Source organism: Mirounga leonina, unplaced genomic scaffold, assembly GCF_011800145.1.
Source record: "Mirounga leonina isolate KUSES-001 unplaced genomic scaffold, KU_Mleo_1.0 Mir_82, whole genome shotgun sequence".
NCBI classification, from domain to species: domain Eukaryota; kingdom Metazoa; phylum Chordata; class Mammalia; order Carnivora; family Phocidae; genus Mirounga; species Mirounga leonina.
Window position 1 is genome coordinate 25,793,956 of NW_023270825.1, and position 23,792 is coordinate 25,817,747.

General features: G+C 38.1%; 1 protein-coding gene across 2 annotated transcripts in view; it reads right to left on the reverse strand.

The window, feature by feature from the left end:
- The window catches only part of TTLL5 (tubulin tyrosine ligase like 5), a 259,783-nt gene that overhangs the window by 172,886 nt on the left and 63,105 nt on the right, over positions 1 to 23,792 (reverse strand). For both annotated transcript variants that reach the window (XM_034993230.1, XM_034993229.1), the window contains exons 13-18: positions 22,071 to 22,152; positions 20,446 to 20,507; positions 19,199 to 19,293; positions 9,014 to 9,127; positions 8,642 to 8,733; positions 2,284 to 2,346 (exon numbers count right to left, since the gene is read on the reverse strand). In XM_034993230.1, coding sequence (XP_034849121.1) covers positions 2,284 to 2,346; positions 8,642 to 8,733; positions 9,014 to 9,127; positions 19,199 to 19,293; positions 20,446 to 20,507; positions 22,071 to 22,152 — 508 coding nt within the window. The remainder of the gene's footprint in view (positions 1 to 2,283; positions 2,347 to 8,641; positions 8,734 to 9,013; positions 9,128 to 19,198; positions 19,294 to 20,445; positions 20,508 to 22,070; positions 22,153 to 23,792) is intronic.

Below are 23,792 nucleotides of genomic sequence, written 5' to 3' on the forward strand. Positions count from 1 at the left end.
GTGGGGAGTCTGCTTGAGATTCTCTCTCTCCCTCCCTCTGCCCCTCCCCCCCATGCACACTCTCTCTAAAATAAATAAATACATGTTTTAAAAGAAGAATTTAAAGAAATATGCATTTGGTCTCCACTCCCATCTCTGGTATAGAGTACCTAAAACCTCTGGAACTTCCTAAGTGATGAGCATGGTAAAGGTGCCTTTCGTTATGCCAATGTGGTGACTTTGGGAATGCCCTGGGTCACCGTCAGGATGCAGGCTGGTCACCAGAGGAACCAACCATGTGATCAAAGGGCTGGAACTTCCGGTCCCATCTTGCTGACCTCTAGGAACGGGAGAGGGCCTGGAGATGGGAATTCAATCACCAATGGTCAAAGATTTAATCAATGGTGCCTATGTAATGATGCTTTCATAAAAATGCAAAAGGAGAGCATCCAGGTTGGTGCACACGTGGAGATCTGGGGGAGCCTGGCACACCTGGAGAGGGCAGAGAAGTTCTGTACCCTTTCCCCATAACTTGCCCTATGCGTCTCTTCCATCTGGCCATTCCTGAATTATATCCTTTTATAATAAACCAGTGAGCTAGTAAGCGAAACATTTCTCGGAGTTCTGTGAGCCACACCAGCAAATTAATCAAATGGAAGGAAGGAGAGAGCTGTAGGAACCTCTGATTTGGGGCTGGTCGATCAGAAGTCCAGGTAAGAACCTGGCCTTGCGACTGGTGTCCAAAGTCAGGCAAAGGCGGAGGAAGTGGGGAATGACACAGTCTTATAGGACTGAATCCTTAAACTGCGCAATCTGATGCTAATCTCTGGGCAGACAGTGCCAGGATTGAGTTGAATTCTCAGCTGCAAACAGGGGACAACTGCTTGGTGCTGTGGGGGAACCCGCCCACCACACTGGAAATAGGACCAGAACCATTTTAATCTTACAGCCATGAACTCTAAAAACTAGTCAGAAATCAAAAATAGTTCCTGGATATTAAAATCATACTTGCCAAAGTTAAAAAGGTAAATTGAACAACCCTCTCCTGTCTGGTACTGAATAACAAAATAGACAGGGCTACAGATCAATTTAAAATTTTAGAAGAAAAAGTTCAAGAAACCTCCCAGAACTTAAAGCTAAGAAACAACGAGATCAAAAGAATGAGAAAAAAGTAAACAAAAGCAAAAACAAAAAACATGGAGCATATAGCAAAAGATCCAAAATCCATCTAACAGAAGTTCCACAAGGAGAGGAAGGAGAGGATGAGGGGAATATTTCCCACAGATGGAAGACTTAAATCTGCAGACTGAAATGACTCACCCACTGCAAAGCCAAAATAATGAAAAGTAACACACTAGAACATATCTTGGTAAAATACCTGAACTCTAAAGATAAAGGAGCCTGTAAAAGTTTCTAGGATTCCACGTGGGGGAGGAGAGAAAAAAACAGGTTAGATAGAGAGAACTGAGCTTCCATGTCTTCTAAGTGAATCTGAAGGTCTCTTTCATTAGAAGCTAAGTAGTGTAATTATTCCATCAATGGTAATAACCCCAAATTTAAGGGGGAAATGGCAAATCCCCTATATTTCCTGATAATAAATCATAAAATTGTAAGAAATGGCTAAAATCTGGGTATCTGTTTTAAGCATCCTGTGAAAAAGCACATATAGCCTGAAAATAACATAAATTTCTCTAAATAACTAAGGTTCCTTATTTTGATAGTCAATTACTAAACTGTCCTGCAAGACAATTACATCTCAGGGGCAACAAAAGTGTGGGACTAAGTAGTGCCTGATTGCTGTGCTCTTTGAATTCCAATGTCCATTTTCCATCATTCTACCCTATCATCCCTTGTATTGAGGTTATCAATTGTCATTTTTTTACAACTCCTGGTGTATTTATTTTGTGAATTACCACCTTGCTCTACCTTTCCAAATCTGATCATTCTAATCTCTTCTAGTCTAGAAAAACAGATGAGGACATTGTGTCTAATGTAAAAAGGCACAGAGTACAGGTCTTCCTTTAAGAATAATAAAGTTTAGGGCATTTGTTAAGATTGTTTAAAGATCATTATGGTTTAATATGTGGCCTCTGGAAACAGTACAAAGTGCTAAGAGTTAATGAATTCTGGGACAATGAGGTATGATACTGTGTTTTCTCTGCAAGGCCCTCTGTATCAGAGATTTTCCGAAAGACTTTTTTTTTTTATAAAGCCTCTTTCCTTCTTTTGTATGTACCTTCTCTTTATCACATGATCTAGTGATCTTATAAGATTAGCAAATTTACAAGATCAGCAAATCCCCACCTGTCCTGGAAGAGACGTGTTGCCAGCATATAGTTCATGGAGGTCTTGTGTTCGAGGTAGGACCTGAAAGACAAAGAATGAAACTGGCTATTTCTTAAGTTTGGATGAAGGGAAAAAATATGGAAATAAAGCCATGAATCAAGCACAGAAGTGACAGGTTACTTATATACGGTTTCTTAATAAACGTACGGTTCTCTAAAGTGGCAAAGGAGGAGAAAGTTGCTTAAATTAAAATTATAAAATACCAGAGTAGCAGCAGATACAATAAAATGAAAAGGATAAATGGAGTTGATTTAGAAAGTAAAAAGAAAGAAATGACGGGATTTCTTGGATTAATAAAAAGTGACACCCTAAATTCAGAAAATAAAACTGTAAAGTAAAAACAAAGCCACCACCAAAAATCATATATAACTAAGAAAGAGGTCAAATGAAGCCGGGAATGGGGAGAAGCATAAAGGGTGTGAAAATGTAGACAGAAGATGGTTTCAATCATGTTATTTCTCAAGAGCTTTCAATGGCTCCTTGATGCTTACTTCAGGAGGCATACTTTCTCTTCCAAGCTTTCAAAAGTTGGATAAGCTATACCACCAATTCCTTCACACTTTTTCCAGATGGTTCCCCAACATTGATCCTGCCATATAGCCAGACAAGCTCCCTTAAACTACTCTCACACCACACTTCCCAATGATCCTTTTGCCTTGGTCTGGACACCTCCTCACACCCTCTCCACTTACCCACGATCTACCCTTCAAGACGCAGCTCAAGTCCAGTCTGCTGCACAAAGTCCTTCCCTGACAGGACTGCTCTGAGACTATAGAAGCACCCTTGTCTGAACTACCTTAGCCTTTACTGAATGCCCGAAGAGGGACCTGTCATACACTGTCTCATAGAGGAAATTTTTTCTTCTCAGAAAGCAGCATGATACAGCAGGAAAAAAGTCAGATCCAGAGTCAGAATACCTGAATCAAGTCCCCCTGGGTGATCACGGACGAGTCACATTACCTTACTGATTACTTTCCATATCATTAAATTGGAATAACAATGATGTGCATGAAGTACATTATAATGACGAAAAGCCATACAAATGAGCTATTTTTATTATATGTATAAATAATTTCTCCATAATCCCACTGTTAACTCTCAAAGGGCAGGGATCCCACTTAATATTGGTTTTATACTCTGAAGCACCAAGCATAGTTCTAGACACCTGGCTGATACTCAATAAATATATATTAGTAAAAAGGCATATTTGTTAGTAGATAAATAAATACACCTTCTCCACTCTACATGATGGCAGCTCAATTAGTTTAATATTCTTGGCCTTACTCTGCCTCTTTTCTCAGAGACCCAGGAGAGGTGGAGTGACTTAACCAGATTGGTAATTTAGGAAGAATAAACAGAAACGCATCAATGAGCACCTCCCATTTTTCTCTTGGGAGACCATTTCCCCTTAGGAGGTACATATCCTCTACTGGTCCTAAGGGTCAGGTGCTCCTCCCACACAGCCCAGTCTAACCTCGCCTATAAATGGGCATGTAAATCTGCCCATATCAGGAGTTCAGCAAAAAGGGTGTTTGCTTTAGATAGATATAATCAAATCTCCCAACCTAGACTTGATTAGGAAAGAAGGAGATATTTTGGCGTCCATCTCTCTTAGTCTTTGTCTTACTCCCATTGGTTCAGAACCAAACCAGTAAAACCAAACCAAACATTATTGGTCTATTATAAGAGACCCCAACATTACCTGTAATTGGTTCCTTAGAAAAGGCACTTAAATTAAGGTCCTGACTCTTGAAATACTCAAGAGTAGAGGTTTCCACTTTCATTAATTAAAAGATATGTTTTCTAGGAACTGCAAATATTTAAATTCTTCAAAAACATATCAAAAGAAAACCCAAGCAATATCTTTCTGTTGTGTTCCTAGGTCTTTGTAAGGTATAATTACATTGATAGAATATTTGTAAGATGAAAGGAAGATTTCTCTATGAACAGCTGGGTTTTCAAAACAAAACAAACACAAAATGGGTACTTTCTTTTATTCCTCTAAGTTCTAGCTCTATACTTAGAACCACTCATATCCCAACTAGATCAAAAGCCAATCACCAGAGGAAGAGAAATATGTCAACTATAAATAAGTACAGAGATTCTCAACCTTATTGTCATCAAAGAAAAAGCATCACAAGGGACTCTGAGTCTTTGGGTGAACACAAATCTGCTTAGGCATAAGGTAAAAGTCCACAAGGCTGGGCAAAGAGCAAGTGACAAGGTAAAGAACATTAAAGAGAAAGTATAAGCTGAGTATTTTCCAGAATTCATGCAGAGCTACCCATTGATTGGTTCCCACCAGCCAAAATGGAGAAATCTCATTGAATATGGGGCTCATTTAACAGATATCTCCAAAGACTCTTTAATAGTAAAACTTTCCTAGATCTAAACAAAAAGCTACCCTAAACAAACCATAAAAATGTTTTTAAATGAACTGAGTAATGTACAGAATTGTTGAATCACTACATTATACACCTGAAACTATATAACACTGTATGTTAATTATACTGAAATTTTTTAAAAAATGTGTTAGAATGAGCCTGAAAAAGATTAAACTGATCTACAAGTAACATAACTATCAGACCAAAAAACTTTCAAAAGCATTTAAAGAAGGCAATAAAACCCACTCAACTATACATTTATAATGTCCAGCATTCAATTTTTAAAAATCACTGTACATGTGAAGGAAAAAAATGGAAACAAGAGGAAAATGAGTCAATAGAAACAGACTCAGAAATGACAGAGATAACAGAATATCAGATATTTTAAAACAGCTACTATAAATACTATAATATATGCACAAGAATCTAAAAAATCATGGAAATAATGGGGAAAAAACAAAAAGAAGATACAAACAGAGAATGGATTCTGAAGTTGAAAAATAAAGTAACTGAAATGAACATTTCACTGGAAGGAATTAATAGAAGATTTGAGACTGCAGACAAAAAGATGAATGAATTTAGAAACAGAGAAACAGAAAATCATCCAAAGTAAAGAAAGAAAAAGAGTCTTAAAAAAATGAGCAGAGCCAGACTTATAGTATAGTATCAACCAATTAACAGGTAACCAGAGTCCCAAAAGGAGAAAGGAAAGGAAGGAAATAGAAAAAAAAAATATTTGAAGAAATAACAGCCAAAAGTTTTCCAAATTTGATGAAAACTATAAGCCCACAGACCAAGAAGCTCAACAAATCCAAGTAGAAGAAACATGAAGAAAATGACACCAAGGCATATATAGCATAATCAAACTGTTGAAAATGGGCCATAAAGAAATAATCTTGAAAGCAGGCTGAGGGGGAAAAAGACACATTATGCACAGAAAAACAAAAATAAGAATTACCACATGCTTCTTGTCAGAAAAATGCAAGCCAAAAGATAATGGAACATTTTTCAAGTGCTAGGAAAAAAAGAATATCCAGAATATATAAAGAATTCTCACAACTTAATTATAAGAAAACAAATAACCTCATTTAAAAATGGGTAAAATATTTGATCATCAAAGACGTACAAAGAACAAATAAGCACATGAAAAGATGCTCAACATTAGTCATTATGGAAATGCAAATTAAACCGTATGTGCTATCGCTACACATCACCTCAGGAGTTAAAAGTAAGTTGACCACACCAATTGTTGGTGAGAATGTGGAGGAACTGGAACTCTCATACACTTCTTATGGGAATGTAACATGGTACAACCACTCTAGAAAACTGTGTGGCAGTTTCTTAAAAAGTTAAACATAAACACAATATGATCCAGTCATTCCACAAATAGGTATTTACCCAAGAGAAGTGAAAGTACATGGCCATACAAAAATTTGTATATAAACAGTCAAAGAAGCCTTATTTGTAATAATCAAAAACTGCAAACCAAAATGCCCATCACCAGATGAACAATAAACAAATTCTGGGCTATGCCTATAACAGAACACTACTCAACAATAAAAAGGAATTAAACCACTGATACATGATACAACATGTGTTAATCTAAAAATAATTTTAATAATAATAAAGTAAAAAAAAGACCCAACAAGTAAGAGAAAAACCTGTAGACCTATATTAAATGCTAGGAAATGCAGATTAATCTTCGTAACAGAAAGCACATCATCGCTGCCTGGTGACAGGGATAGGCAGGGAAGGGCTGGGAGGGGCAGGTGAGAGGAATTACAAAGAGGCACAAGAAGACTTTTAGAGGTTATGGATATGTTCGTTATGTTGATTTTGTGGTAGTTTCACAGATATATACCTATGTTAAAACTTACCATATTATACACTTTAAATATATAAAGTTTATAACTCAATAAAGCTGTTTAAAAAATTACATTTATAATACCATTCAAAAGCATGAAATACTAAGTAATGAATTAAAAAAAAAACATACTCAAGACCTTTACACTGAAAACTATAAAACACTGCTAAGAAAAATAGAAGAAGATGTAAATAAGTGCACTTGTCATGATAAACACTGAATGGTGTATGGAACTGTTGAATCACTACATTGTACATCTGAAACCAATAATGACACTGTATGCTAACTAACTGGAATTGAAATAAAAACTTAAAAAGTTAAAAAAAAAAAAGACAACCTAAATAAATGGAGATATATCATGTTCATGGATTAGAAAATTCAGTATTGTTAAAATGTCCACTGTCCCAAAATTAATCTATATACTCAATGCAATCCCAATCAAAAGCCAACAGGCTTTTGTGTAGAAATTGATGAGCGAATTCTAAAATGTCTGGGGAAATACAAAGGACACAATAGTCAAAATACTTTTATTTATTTATTTATAGTCAAAATACTTAAAAAAAAAGTTGGAAGACTTACACTACCTAATTTCAAGACTTAATATAAAGCTATAGTGACTGAGACAGATTAATTAGTGAAACTGAATAAAGTCCAGAAATAGACCCATACATATACTTGAACTAATTTTCAACAAAGGTGCCAAGGTAATTCAATAGGGTAATTTCAACAAATGGTGCTGAAATAAATGTATATTATATGAAAAGAAATGAACCTCAACCCTTACTTCACACCATACACAAAAATTAAATCAATACTATCCCAGAACAAAATATAAAAGCTAAACTTATAAAACTTTTAGAAGAAAACATAAGAGAAAAAGCTTTATGACGTTAGGGTTGGCAAAAATTTCTTAGATAGGAAACACAGAATGCATAAATCTTTTAAAAATTGACTTCACTGAAATTTAAAACTTCTGTTCTTTAAAAATCACCATTATAGGGGTGCCTGGTTGGCTCAGTCGTTAAGAGTCTGCCTTTGGCTCAGGTCATGATCCCAGGGTCCTGGGATCGAGCCCTGCATCGGGCTCCTGGCTCAGTGGAAAGCCTGCTTCTCCCTCTCCCACTCCCCCTGCTTGTGTTCCCTCTCTCTCTATGTCTCTATCAAAAAAATAAATAAAATCTTTAAAATAAATAAATAAATAAATAAAAATCACCATTATAGAAATGAAAAACCTTGGGGCACCTAGGTGGTTCAGCCGGTTAAGCATCTGACTTCAGCTCAGGTCATGATCTCGGGGTCCTAGGATCGAGTCCTGCCCTATATAGGGCTCTGCACTCAGCAGGGAGTCTGCTTCTCCCTCTCCCTTTCCCTTTGCCCCTCCCCCTGCTTGTGCACTCTGTCTCTCAAATAAATAAAATCTTAAAAAAAAAAAAAAGAAATGAAAAAGCTAGCCACAGACTTGGAGAAGATATTAATATTCTCAATATAAATATCTAAGAAAGGACTTGTATCAAGAGCCCTTTATAACACAATAACAAAAAAATAAAAATCCTAAATTTAAAATGGAAAAAAAGAAGATAGACAAATGGCCAATAGTGCATGAAGGCTCAGTATCATTATTCATCAGAGAAAAGCAAATTAAAACCAGAGAGGTACACTACATGCCCACTAGAATGTCTAAAATTAAAAAGCCTGACAATACCAAGTGTTGACAAAGAGGAGGAGCAACTAGAACTCTCATACACTCTTGGTAAAATGTAAAATGGTACTATAACTTACTTTATTTTCACATCAAGATAATGATGATCATAAAATTTTTACAAGTGTCTAACCCGGGTTAAGGGGCTATTACAAAGGAGGTGGGTGATTTTTTTAAAAGGAATAATGCACAGGTAGATTAAATTACTGTTAATGCTCTAGTTATTGGGTTGGGTAATACTCACACCACTATAAATAAATACACAAAGTAAGAAAGACACAAATGGAAAGCAATGATGACACTGTGTCACAATTAACCCAATTCTGTGGACCTGAGGCACAGATAAAAAAAAAAAGGTAGTCACCTCACCCATATATTTCCCATGTCTCTGATGTAGGGAATATGCGAATAAATCCACCTCTCCGATCATTTTCTTCCTTCACTCTCCGTAAAACTTTGATCTATATAAAGAGAAAATCAAGTAAGTACCCGTTTTGAAAACTGTAATCCATGTGTTTATAGGGCAGAGGAAGAGAGTTACAACCCACAAATATGAAAGAAGCATGAAGGGAGAAATTAATTCCATTTAAGATGCTATTTTCTGAGAACAAGTTTCTCCCATCTTGAATCTTTCTCTTTTCAGTGTAAGACATAAGGTGGTCATCAACATTATAAATCACTCACTAATGTTCACTGAACCCTGTGTTAGCCCACAAAGGCCTGAAATGGAGTTATCTTTACCTCCTCCATTGACAGACCAAGCACAGAACCACCTAACTTCCCCGGCACCTTCTCTCGGGCTGAGCCCACAAGGTTTTTCATTTCCGCATCACTGGCAGAGAGTGGACGGGAACGCTAAGGAGAAGGAAAAACAGAAACAAACAAAATGTTTTCATCATCTTTCTTCATTTGTCTCTATTCAGTCCCTCAACATCATTATCTTTCCTATTATGGATAAGCTCAAACCCAAAGCCCATTTTCTGTAATTACTCTCTTAGCCTGAAACCCTGGGAAATAAATGAAAGCTAGCAGACTCAAAGGCAAGAAGAGAAAACGGAATAGAAGAAAAACACTATGGGTTGAGAAGAAAACAAGAAGAAAAACAAGAAAGATGTCCACATGACTTTCTAATCCAGTACTTAATCCTAACCCTGGTTTTAGAGGACTTCTGACATTTTCAAAGATATCTGAAAATCTGAAATCTGAAAATAACCACCATATAAGATTAAATGTGTATTTATTTCAGTAAATAACGATATTCTTTACAGCAGCGGGGAAGGGGAGTTAGGAGAAATGAGACATAAGACAGAAAACCAAGGAACAATCTATTATGTCACAGGTGAAAACTGGGCCATGGGATGTTTTAGAACTCTGGTATGGGGGAGGGGATGGAAATTGAGGTTAATAGTCATCAGTGACACAGAAAAGAGCTGTGACCAAAAGAAACACTGTAGCTGCTGGGGACTTCAAGAAACCTGATCAAGGACCACACTGCCCTGGGCACTCCAAGGAGGCAGCCAAATGGGCCACGCTCCTCACAGTCTTCTGAACGGGGATCACAAAGGTCATCTACAATGAAAGTTTTAAGTAATTTTGATGTTACGTGAGCAAAGAAATATAAAGGTAACAAAGGAAGTCAGATGGTATAAAGCATGTGAACACACTATCACTGAAAGAGAGAAAGTGACTGATAAGACAAGTATATCTGCCAACAGAAAGAATAAGCAGTAACTCAAGAAATGTGCATGCAAATTGTCTTTCTAAATTCCTAGAACTAACTATGATGAGAGAAAAGCAGTCCTATTGTCAGGAACTACTGTTTATTTTTCTCTTTGCGTACACTGCCTATGGAAAAACTTTCAACCTTCTCAGCAATACTCACTGTTACAGACTGTTTATGTCCCTCCACAAATTCATATGTTCAAGCCCTAACCCCCAATTTGATGGTATTTGGACATGGGGCTTTTAGGAGGTAATCAGGATTAAAGGAGGTCATGAGGGTGAGACTCTGGCCTGATGAAATTAATGCCCTTAAAAGAAGAGGCATCAGAGAGCTGTACTCTCTCTCTCTCTGCCCGACCATGTACAAAGAGGTCATGTGAGCACAGAGCAAGATGGCAGTTATCTAACAAGCCAAGAACAGAGACCTCAGAATGAAACCTGCCTTGCTGGCACCTTGATCTTGGGACTTCCCAGCCTCCAGAACTGTGAGGAATAAGTTTCTGTGGTTTAAATCACCAAGCCTATGGTACTTGGTTATGGTAGCCCAAGGCAGACTAATAATACACACTTGTACACATCATGAATGCTTTTACCTTTGACACAAGGGAGACCAATACATACTAATCTTCAAAGCTAGCATGGGAGTTATAAAAGATAGATTTCCTGATAGGCAACTCCATGATGAGATACCTTTATAGTGAAAAACCATGAAATCAGCAGATATAAGCAACACGGAAAGGCAAGGACTTTTACTTGTTTAGCTTTCCCTGTGGTATCTTCAGCACCCAGAACAGTACTTGGCATGGAGGAGGAGATCAATAAATATTTGATGAAGAAGTAAGTAAATGAATGAATGTGCTGACATGCAGATTAATCATAGTTAGAACTAAACTTTGCAGAGGATTTGGGGGGAAAATTTAATTCCTTTCCAATCTGTGGGAATGCATTAAGCAGTACATGTTGGGATGAGAGGGGAATCAAGGTGAAACTTTAAAGATTTAGGAAGGGAATCACATAAGTAGTATGATCTTTTCAAACAATTTTAAAGTGCAAACACTTATTTAGTGACAATTTAGTAAAGCCAAAATATTAACTGGATGCTTTAAGGACTTTTCTCATTTCACACACCACTTATCATCATTGGTTAAAAATACTTTATTTCACATGTGATGACATGGCTCTAATCAGAAAGCTACTGGCAGTCAAGTGCCTTATCCAAGGTCAAGTTGCCTCATCACTCACACTATTTACAAGTACCTTAAAGTCCTCTGAAATTATGAAAGAGAGAATATGAAGTAAGCACTCATTTAAATGATATAATAGAAATAAAGATTAAACATTTTAGAATAGAAAAACTTATTTAAAATGTTGATAAGCTAAAATCTGTATTAAAGGTTAGTAATAAAAATATTTTAGGAAATAGTTATTAGCTATTAGAATAGTTTTAAGAAATACATGGTTGGGGTGCCTGGGTGGCACAGTCGGTTAAGTGTCTGACTCTTGGTTTTGGCTCAGGTCGTGATCTCAGGGTCATAAGATCAAGCCCCCCGTCAGGCTCTGCGCTCCACATGGAATCTCACTGAGATTCTCTTTTCCCCTCCCGCTCATGCTCACGCTTTCTCTAAAATAAAATAAATAAATCTCTAAAAAATAAAAAAGAAAGAAATGCATGGTCATATTTGCAAGAACATGGATCAAATCACTATTGAATAACATCTAATTGGCACCCCCAATTTTTGTTCTTTAAATTTTTTTTTTTTGTTTTTTGTCTTTCTTTTGTTTTTGTTGTTCATTTTCTTGTCTGTTTTTTTTTTATTATTGGTTTTGTCATTTTATTTTTCTTTTTGATCTTATGATCTTTTTTTTTTTTTTCTTTTTTAGGACCTAATTTTCATCTTGTGGAATTGCTCTGAGATGGAACAATACACCTGGCTTCCAGTGACTGAGATTACAATGATGTTGCCACCTTCCTCTACTAATCTAAACCTGCTCCTAGAAACACTGAACTAACACCCCCAAAATTCTCAGTCTTCTCTCCCAAGTCACTTTCAAAGAGTTGTCTCCATACAGGTTCACAAACACTCCTTTGTTATGCACAGCCCACAGTTCTAACTCTAGCCACTTGTGCATGCATGTGGGTTGTCTAGGTGAGGCATGGAAGAATTCAGGAGATGCTCCTGGCTGGGGCCTTTGGGAGGTTTGAAAATGGAAGGGGCTGAGGGGTAATGGTGTTTGTTAGGTGAGCGCTCTAGCTGTGAACTCCCATAAGCTGAAGACTTGACTCTTTTATTGCCACAAATATCACCAGGCTGCAAAGAAAAAGGTCAACGTGCTCCAAGAGGTAAAAAAGATAGCTAGAAACTCCTTTTAACTCTTCACCTATTTACCTCAAACTAAACTATTAAGAAGGCTGAGAGGGAGAGAGATGTGCAAGTTGTAGCTACTGTTGTCTATGATTCTCAGATGCCTCTCTAAAATCCACCCAGGTCTCCTATGTCTTCGGGGAAGCTGCTGAAAAATATCAGACTAGAAAGTCAGAAGTATTTTGCCAATCTCAGCTTTTCAATAAATTTGAGATTAGAGGGGCGCCTGGGTGGCTCAGTTGGTTAAGCGACTGCCTTCGGCTCAAGTCATGATCCTGGAGTCCCAGGATCGAGTCCCGCATCGGGCTCCCTGCTCGGCGGGGAGTCTGCTTCTCCCTCTGACCCTCCTCCCTCTCATGCTCTCTGTCTCTCATTCTCTCTCGCAAGTAGATAAAATCTTAAAAAAAAAAATTTGAGATTAGAGAGAATGTTCTTGATCAGCATAATATCTGCTGTACTGGTCTACAGAGACATGTGTCTACACAGGTACAACACAGTACTATCGTCATAGACAACTGGTTGAATCCTACCAACATTTGTTAATGAGATGAACTATTAAGAAATGTGACCTGAATTATAGACACAGGTGAGAGAAAAGGCAGAGAAAAAGGGGGAGAAGAAAGGATAACAAAGAAAAAAGAAAGGAGACAGAAATGCTTATGAGTGCCAAGAAGACATACCTGGAGATTAAAAGCAAAGCCAAAAAAAAAAGGGAATCAGACTGATTTGGAAGGCCATCAGGACTGCCAAAAACAAGAGCAAAACACTCCAAGTGCAAGCCATTCTGTGATTTTGATCTCGTGCATTTATCAGCGCAGGGAACTGACTGAATGCACTAAGGAAATAAAGTTCCTCTGAATTTAGAGAGAACCATTGCCTCTGTCTAGATGACACAAGATTTTAACTACTGGGTGCTCAGATAGATTTTAAACCACCAAATTATTGCCTAGAGGTCAGAATTCTGCCATGCAACATGCATCAAAGATATAAAATTATCATTAGTACAACTTATGATTTAGAAACAGACCCAGAGAAGAAAGCTTTACACATCTAACCTTTATTACTAGGGAAGAATTGACTGAGAATGTGAAATCGTTGAGATGAGGAACCACCTGTCGCCACTAAAAGTAGTAAAAAACAGATGTTGAATCAGAAAAATGATTCTCAGCCTAAAGAAAGCTGGCAGGTACCAGCACTGAGAAGAACTGAACAAAACACAGAATATGAAAAAGGTGAGATATCATAAAAGATACAATCATAATTGAGGGGCAAGAATAAAACCTGTTTGACAGAGAACATATACAAGGAATAAAAATGTCCTAATGTAGTTTTACAAAGTTTGGAATTCTGTGTTATAAACAAATTAACAAGAAATAGCTCAATTTGTATGTGACACATCTTGCCACCTTTAAACTGGTAAAATCCAGTTTAAAAAGCAAAATGAATTAATGCTATCAAATGAAATAAAAGGAACAAAAAGGACCACAAATGAATAAATCAGGTGGGAAATAAACAAAAAATGGCTATAGAGAAGGTCCAAATGTAATTGATAACCAGAAATATATTCTGAAATCAGGGGAGGGAAAAAAAAAAAAAAGAAAGTAAGTAGACTTGTGTTACAGTCAAAAAGAGATATGCAACATCTGGAAATTTGGAATAAATATAAGTCAGCAGGTCTGAGAGACATGCATCTTGTTATTAAGGGAACTGGCTTTAAAAAACAAAACAAAAAACTTACCAAAACCACTTACAATCATGTTTGAAAAATCATGAAGAACTGAGGAGGTACCAGAGGATTAGAAAAAAACAAATGAGGTACCAATCTTCAAAAATGTAAGAAGTGTGCTTCTGGTGATTACCGCCTGGTAAGTCTAACTTGAATCCCTAGTAAAATAATGGAACAAATATTAAAAGAAAAAAAAATTCCGTAAACATTTAGAGTTTAATGAGCTCATGAAGAATAAGTATGGAGACTGTTTTATTTATTTTAAAACATGCTTTAAAATGTTTATTTTTAGGACAAAATTACAAAAAGGGGGGGAGTAAAGCAAATAAATACATTTAATGTCTTTGGGTTTTACAAAAACATTTATACAAATTTCATAAAATTTTTATTCTAAATTATATTTCTAATTGGGGCTTAGTGTCATAACATAATGAATAAAACACATCAACAAAAATTGAAAAGAGTTAAAAGATGTAATGTAGGATAAACAGCAGTGAATCACATTAGGAAGTGATTTTCAGAATGGGTATTGATTGAGCATTACTTAGAATCTTCACTGATGTCTGGGAGGATGGATAAGTAAAAAGATAATAAAGTAATCAATTTGCATTTGTAGATGACAGCAAATATGAAAAGAATGGCTACAGATAAGAATATCGAAATAACTCCCAATACTGGCCATCAAATGGGTAAAAGGAAAATCAACAGGACTCAGAAGTGTGAAGGGGACTATGTGTCCAAGGTAAACTATGTGTCCAGAACTATCCCAAATATTTACCTATGCTTTATCGTTTCTTTCCCACCATACCTCCATGTACGTATTATTATCTTCATTTGACAGACGTGGGTAGTGAGCCTCAGAGACGTAAGGGAATTTGCCCAAAGTCTAACAGCTGGTTAGTTACTGGCAGAGCAAATCTGAACCCGGGGCTATCTGACTCTAAAGTCCATGTGCTTTCCACAAAACCATGCCATCTGCCTTGGAACCCCAAAAAATGATTTCTGGATGAGTAGGAAATCTGAACCGCTGGCATTCAAGGGGAGGAAGAAATGTAGAAAGAGACAATGGATTAAGAAGGAATAGTCAAACAACAGGCAAAAAACTGGACTGCATGATCTGACAGCAACAGAAAAAGAAAACATGACAAAGTGTCCATGGCCAGAGCAGAGAACTTGTTTTCGTTTTTAACTCAGCTCTGACAACACCACCATGGAGTTGAGAACGCTTCATTAACAGAAAGATGGTGACAGAGTAGAACACTGTGAAGAACAAGAAGAGTCAAAGAATTCTACATGTATAAAGTTGACTAAATAAAGCAAAAAGGGCTTTATGTCACATGAGCAGTGTTCTAATACACAACCATGAGGGAGAGGCCTTGCTCCACCACAGGCTATTGCAACCTATGGCCATTCAAGTAACGGAGCTAGACAGATGTAAGAGAAGGGAAATTAAGATTAGAATTACAGGGGTGCCTGGGTGGCTCAGATGATTAAGCATCTGCCTTCGGCCCAGGTCATGATCCCAGGGTCCTGGGATCGAGCCCCGCATCGGGCTCCCTGCTCCGTGGGGGGCCTGCTTCTCCCTCTCCCTCTGCTTCTCCCCCTGCTCATGTTCTCTCTCTCTGTATCTCTGTGTCTCGAATGAATAAATAAATCTTAAAAAAAAAAAAAAAAGATTAGAATTACATATCAAAGACACTTCTTTGGAATTCAGAAGACCATGAATTAAGCATTTTTAAAGTTCTCCTGAAGTAAGAGTAGATAGCCCTAAAAGGTATGCAGAATGTAAGCTCTTTGAAGTCAACAGCTTTGGGGCTTTTTTTGTGGTTGTTTTTTGGTTAGTTTTGTTTTCTGTTTATTTGCCACAGAGAGCAGCTAGCATACCTAGGTACCTGCTAAACTTATAAAACACTAAACATTACAGAGTTTCAAATTCTACCAACTAAACACCAAGACTTGTATTATGGAATCGCATTAACCAGTTACCAAACACTAGACAACCAGTAAACCTTTTTTTCATTTCTTGGACTCATATAAACCATGTAAAGTACCTTGTCAAAAACAGTAGCTGTGAGAGTTACAATTAAAGCTCCCAAGCCGTCTGGCAACTGGATCAGAGAGTACCAAGGCCAAAATAAATATCCTGGAGCTTCTTGCCGAAGAACTACCAGTTGCAGGGGCCCACTTAGGTCTCAAACATCTACAGCATCATTTCAAAGCCTCAGCTAGCAGAAGCAGCATCCTCACTGCTACCCAATCACTTCAACAAGATGTTCAAAACAAAACAAAGATCTTCACAGAAGAAAATGACAGTTAATCTCAAATACGGCTAACAAGGACAGTTATTTTTAAAGGCAGCATCTCAGACACTTATTATGCCAGAGGTTCTAACTCATAAAACTGCAAATCACTACATATAAGAAATATGTACAATCAAATGCAGCCCAATACCCAATGTGAAAATGTTTCCAATATGAAGCCACTGACAATAGTACCTTTCATAAGACATCTGAAGAAAAGGAAGGGTGTCTGTGAACTATATTTCCTTCCTGGAATATTCTGGTCAAAGCGATAGATATGTCTCTAAATCCTGTTCGTCATTTAAATCCAACCGCCTCCTTTGCAGCACGATCACTATCAGGAAAAGAGGACTCATAAATTCCTGCAGCCTCTACTCTTGCATTCTGTATCCGGAAAGACCTCTGTGCATTCATTTTCACTTACTCTATGTTATTAAAGTTCAAAAAGCAGGTGCATCAAACACGGGCTGTGAAAGAGCAAAGCTTTCCATTTGGGGACTGGAAATAAGAATCTGAATGAAGTCTCCAAATGATCCAGAACTTACCAGTTTGGCATCTGAGGACTGACACTGTGCAGACACTGGACGCTACAAAAGACAGAAAAATGGAATAAAGCCTTATCTTCTCCTACCATACCGAGGTTTTCCAACTCCTACGTCTATAATTTCACAAAGGAGAAGACGATCTCCAAGCAGAAAACAAAAGCAAGAACTCTACACTTCGTGCTTGTAAGACCAGAGCATTTATTATGTTTCGTACCACTTTCTCCTACGGTGTATCGACCCAGTTTTGTCTTCTCAGCAGGAGCGCACAATCCTACTGTCGCATCCTGAAGTCAACTACTCCACCTGATAAATTTGTTCCAGAGCACACAGAACTAATCTACACTTTCTTTACCCTTTAAATAAAAGTGTCCTGTAGGCTGCTTATGGATGAAGTCATGCCATGACCTACCAGTTAGCAAAACAAATGGCGGATGGATTCTCTACAATTTGCAAAGAGTGGCCAATAAAGGCTGAGAGGCAGGCTAAGAGAAGGGGTCAATTCATCCAAGAATGACATACATCTAACCCCTAGAGTAAAACTTGGCAGAAACTCTGTGAAAGCTGCACAGAAACATTCACAATCCTTTACACACAATCCTGTGGCTCCTGCCACAGATACTGCAGGAAACTCTCTGCAAAGGAATGTGATGGCCTAAATTCAGTTTTGTTAGCACACCTAGGGTGATCCTCTGCTTTTTCTTATTAAAAATAAGAGAACCTTTTGATCTGTGATGATGTACTGATCAAGAACAACCTCGCTGCCTGGTTTTCCTTCTAATCCAAGATAACAATACCCCCTTAAAATCCAGTACACCCTGTCCCACATCACAACTCTAATACTAACAGGGGACAATCCTAGAGCAGGTGGTCACAGACTGCATCTAGCTCAAAGACATGTTATGTTTCGTCTGCAAAGTATTTTTTCTTTAATTGGACCAGCTGGCAGTATTTTAAAATAAGACTTCTTATTTCTCTTGACAGAATGAAGGTCTGACAACACATGGCCCACACTCACGTATGGCAATGATCAGTTAGAGCACATCAGCAAAACAGCTGCCCCTTTTTGATATGGGGCACAGGCTCCAGTCTAGCAGAGCCACATCCCTCTCAGCTGTGTTGTACCTGGCCCTCTCACTCATTCCCATTGTCTGCCTGCAGCCCCTCTAGGCATTTGAGTTTGCAGACCCTGACAAGTGAGAAGTAGAACTGCGCGAGGAAGAGTGATGAGTGTGGCAGAGAGAAATAGCACTACTCCAAATGAGACCAGCAAGCTGAAGGGAAAAGAGAAGAACGAGCGGTGGCAGGAGAAGGGAGAAGTGGAGGAGGAACGGATGGAGGGCAGAAGAAAGGGAAAGGGGAGGCAGGGGGAAGAAGGGGCTATTTCTGCCTTCAAAGAGCTTACAGTCTAGCAGAGGAACACTGGACAATTTCAAAGCAACAAATCAATGAATGCCAAAACCATGCACCAGAGAACAAGTCAGTCCTATTGAAATAAAAAATAAAGGTCATGATAGAATGGGATGGATTTCATAGGAAACGGTCTCTAGACTTCTGAGCAGGCAAGGTCATCAATCCAGATGGGAAGAGAGGAGGAAGGTGGACCTTTTAGATAAGAAGAAATGTTAAAGGCAACGAACACACATGGAAACTAGCCAGGTCTAGACAGGCAGGGATGGATTAGATGATGGAATGAGCAGGCAGAACGATGAGCTGATTGGTTTAACTGGAACACAAATGCAGAGGACACAAAGACCGGAGCAATGCTTGATCAAGTGACGATTCAGACATGCACAGGATTCTGTAGGCATTTATCTCATTGAACCTCAATTAACACCTCATGATCACTGAGCACTTGTAGAGAAGATAATATTTCAATCGAGCATCTTCTTTACAAAGCTAGCCTGAAGATCAAAACAATGTAGCAGAATAATGACTAGGAATTTGTAGGCTCCCTCTCTGTGCCTTGTTTATGAGCATATCAATTTGAGGAAAAAAGCAGGTGATCCTTAAAGAGAAAAAAAGGACACAGATAACGAAAAAAGAAGGCAAAAGAAAAGAAAAACAAAAAGCAGACAGTAAGTTAGTTTGAAAGCATCGAAAGCATATGCTATTAGCCATAGCTGAATATAACTGCCTCCCATCTGGAATGATCCCCAAATAATTCCCTGTTCTAAGTGATGTCATATCCACTGTGCCTCAGCTCACTCATTTACATCAGCTACCACTTTCCAGTAAGCCTTGCTGGGCTCCCTGCTGCTGAATTTGCTTACCTGAGGTTTCTGGAAAGGGTTTCGCCTGGAAGACTCAAAGGTGGGATAAATTGGCCGGGTTGATGCCCTCTGGGCAGGATCCTGGCACACAAATCCTGAATGGGGAACGGCAAACATTAAAACCTGCCATTTTCTAAGAAATTAGCAGGTTTAGCTGTACCTTTTCTTTAGGTATACAAACTCAGTTTCATGGTCACAAATATTACAGAGATCCAACCTCAGGAGGATTAGGCATGGCTCTCAGACACACACTCCACTTGAACTTCAAACCATCAAAACTGGACAGCACAAGAATGGAAAATATGCAGATAAATCAACATTCCTTGTTGGGGAGCTGATTCTGATTGAAAAAGAGATGTGGATTTTTGATGAACTTCAGAGTAAAAGTGCAAACCACCGTTTAAAAATACATAGTTGTTTATAAAAACAAATTATTTTAAAGTGGTCTCCTAGAGGGTGACTGGAAAATAATGCTGTTTTTACTGGGAGAACCCAAAAGCAGGTGAGGGGTCCTGTCCTGTTACAAGGTCTACTTCTAGAACAGCTGAAGGCGGTGTCCTGGCACCTTTCAAAGTGGGCTTCTTAGATTATCTATGGCTTAAGAAATTAGGTGTGTGCTCATTTCACTTCCTAAAAAGCAGACTCCCATCCAGGGAGACTAGAGTGGCTAAGTTTTACAGCATCTGCTGGTACACCAAGTACTATTTCATTTCGAATATATTTTGTCATGCCTTTTTAGAGTACTTAGGAAATGACAACAAACCCACAATATACCCACCTGACTGCCCATTTCCTTTTTAAAGTTTTCGCTTATCTACTCAGAAAGGGATTTCTTCCTCGGGCCGCCTTTAGCTATAACTATTACAGGAGGGGCCATGTTGACACCAGCGGAGACCGTCTAGTGGAAATATAGCCAGTCTCCTTTGTAACAAAGCTGCTTCAGTCAGGCGCACTCTCTCAACTCAGAGAAAAATAGACTTTCTCCAGGCCTTTGCTTAATTCTCTTCCTCGGCTCATAATTCCTGTGCCCCAGGAATTAGGTCTCAGCCCTAGTTGTGGTTCAGCCTCAGGACAGGATGGAGCCAGGGGGAGTAGAAACATATAAACACTTGCCTGAAAATATAATTTTTCAGTACAAAACATTCAGCATGGCTTAGGAACTGCCAGTTGGCAACACCTAGAGAGCCTGACAAAATGGATGCTCTGGTTAACTTTTATGTGAGTCTTCAGAAAACACTACTACTCACCTACTACAGTGAACATATCTGAAATCATACTGGCTTTAATCTTTAGGTCCAGAGGTGCATCACTAATAGAAGAGAGAAAGAAAGGCCAATCGATAATGTTATAGATTAACAGAATAGCTACCCCTAATGGGCCTCAATATAGGAGAGCTTCCATACGTCGATGAGAAGCAACACATAAAGCACATCAAACCCATGGAAAAAGAAAAAGAAATCTGGGCAAAAATACTAGAAATAAAAGCCCACTGTTAAACTCATCCTCTGTAGGGCAGGTCCAGCACCAAAGCTGATTCCCTGACATGCAATCTTTTTACTCCAAAAGGTCTTATGCAGTTCAAACTGTGTACAAGTCACATACTGCTTCATTATCACTGCAGATTTTAGAGGTTTAGACTTTTAATATGCTCCTTTATGAGTGTGTCCATCATTCAAATTATTTTTTACTGCTCTAACAGTCAAATCACATTCACACGCAAGAGAAGGAACTCTGGTCATCTTTGTACTTTTTTTAAGGCTTCATTTTCTGTTCTAAATCAGTCTTCTTAAGCTTTTAGGCTTGCAAAATGAGGGCAAAAAAATACAAGTTATACCAAACTATCACCAGATGATGCAGCAGGAACCCACATGGAAACAGAAACATGAACTGAAAGCTGGAAGCCTCCCTGTGGCAGTGACTGCCATGTTGGCCTTGGTGTTGAGGTGTTCCTCCATGAACCAGATTACTTTGGCTACTGGACCAATGCATCATTCTGGGGATCTCTAACATCCTATGATGCACCTGGCTGGGCAATCTGCAAAGAGCTTACTTAACAAAAGAGTGGCCCAACATCTGAAGCATCTCTGTGATATCTAGCTCTATACCTTACTATTGGGGTTAAGCCAAACTCCCACCCCATGAAGTAGTCAATCTGTCTTTATTTGATTACTTGGCATTTTGCCAACGTTTTTCATCCTTAAAAATGCAGCTGCTGGGTGGTCTCTAGCATAAATCTCTAGGGTTCTCTAGCTGTTTAGAGAAGTGTATGGCTAATAGAAATTCTGGCTACAGCTGCAGGTATAAGCACAATCCTCTCTGGTATTGAAAAATATGTTTCTTTCCTTCTTCTAAACGATAGGTTAAAAAAAATTTTTAAGATTGTTTGAAGTTTTTAGACTCTAATCTTAGATGGAGACCAGAATATAGAAAGGGTAAAAGGACCAAATATTATATATGCTACCCTAGGCCCCGCTCTATACCTTTACAGTATATGTGGATTTGAGCCTGTATAAACCTTTAGTAATAAAGGAAATATAATACCTCATGTATTTCTTTAGCCTTAGCAGAACATCTACAAAGTTAAAAAGAAAAAGAGAGAACTAGAAATAAAAATGAACACAAGAAGCATCCCTCAGAAGCTTAAGAAGATAGTTATAGATCACAAATTGCCTAGTAAGATAGGGACGCGTGGTTACCATCTGGAGGTTAACCACATGTCACAAATCCCTCAAATTTAGAAATTCTAGTCATTTCTATCTAATATAACTAGGGTAAAAAAATCTAGTGCCAAGAGAAATGACTTTTAAAAAAAGTGTTTTAGTGCTATTCATCGAAGGTTTGTCCTTTTCTAGTTGATGAACAGACTACTTACCAGGCCAAAGAAGGGGAGAGATTTACTTCCAACAACCATGGCTTCAGAGTAGAATCTATGAGCACATCAAAGCCATAGAGTTCTAGAAATACAACATAACACAATACACAAGATCATTTTCTATGTTACAAGTGAACAAAAATCTGGAAGACTGAATCCAATCAACTCCCACCAGAGGCTTAGAAATTTGGTGAGTATAAGTAATGAGTGGAAGTAGAAGCAGAGAATCTTTCAAGTTCAAGAGAAATTAATCAAGCTCTAGAGATAATGAGATAACAATGTTTATTTATAAAATTCCACTGTTTTTATCATCCACTCTATTGACATTCCTGAGTTCTACACAGAAAGTGACCTGACCTCTAAAAGTTAGCAAGCATGATTCTTCTGTGCATATGGATTAAAAAAAAAAAAAAAAAAAATGTTGGGAATGGGAATACAACAAGTGCATCCAACATCAAAGCTGCTTTGGGTTTGTTCTGGATTGTCCCACCATATTCTGAAAACAGAAAAATCTCCTGAAGGAATCTCCCTGGGGCCCTTCCATTGCATTTTCCTAAACCAAGATCTTGCTTTTGCAGCCTAGGTCAAGAAGATATCTAAGTGTAAAATATATGTATTCTTCCCCTCTCCTATGGTTTCAATTTCCCTTTGAAGACAGAAAATAAAGTACAATGGCCCAACATAGAAAGACAGAAGAGAAAGGAGGGAGCCTGTGGCAGACACAGCAGGACTGTGACAAGCCATCCTGCATCACTAGTATCACTGAAAAGGGGAAGGTGCCAGAGACCAAATTTCTATGGTTTCTGGATTCTTTATGGATTCTCTTCCCTAACTCTTCAACTGTTGCAAAGAGCAAACCAAGAACATGAGCAGTCTTCTGTCCCAGGATGCAAGGATACTACGACACTAACTTTGGAACCTCAGCTGGCAACCTTTACTCTTATCATTAATGAGACCCTCTCCACAGTCCTCTTTGGTATTCATAAATCAAATATATCTGACTTTCAGAAGTCCCACTCATTCTCAAATTTCCTACTCCGTGTCCCTCAAATAAACCATCTACATCTTCTTTCCAAGAGAAAAGACGAGCTTCCTTACAGTTCAACCAGAGGTCACAGGCCACAGCTCACACCTACAAAACACAAGGAGGTATCTTCCAGAAACTCATTTTCAAACAGATGTCTTTACTTCAAGAAGGATTCTCCCATTTCTCAATCCTCTCAAAAACACAGAAAAGTAAATGTAAGTTTCTAGAAAGATGGTGCCAAAGACTGTCTTTTGAACAGGAAGTCTGATATAGGACCAAGAATCCTAGAAGGGGAATCTAGAGACCTGGATTCTTCTCATGACTCTACCCTTTATTCACTGTGGAACTTGGGGAAATCATTTCTCTGATATTTCTTTAGCATCCTTTCATTTCCTTTATCTTCTCTATTAATCACCATCTGTCAATACCTATATACTCAGTAACTTTGCTATGTCCAAAATTCCTATTTATGCAACACTGATTAGACAATCATATTCAAGTTTTTCTCTCAGGAAAAGTTGTCATGAATGAATCTGCTTCCATAGTACTTCTTTAGGATTCAATTTAATTTGCAAAAATTAATCACAAACCAAAAGAGAGTCTGAGAAGGGATTTACCATCATGTAACTACACAAAAATCAATTATCTGTACTTTAAAATCTAAATAAAAGAAAGCTCCTTCACCTATCTCTTTT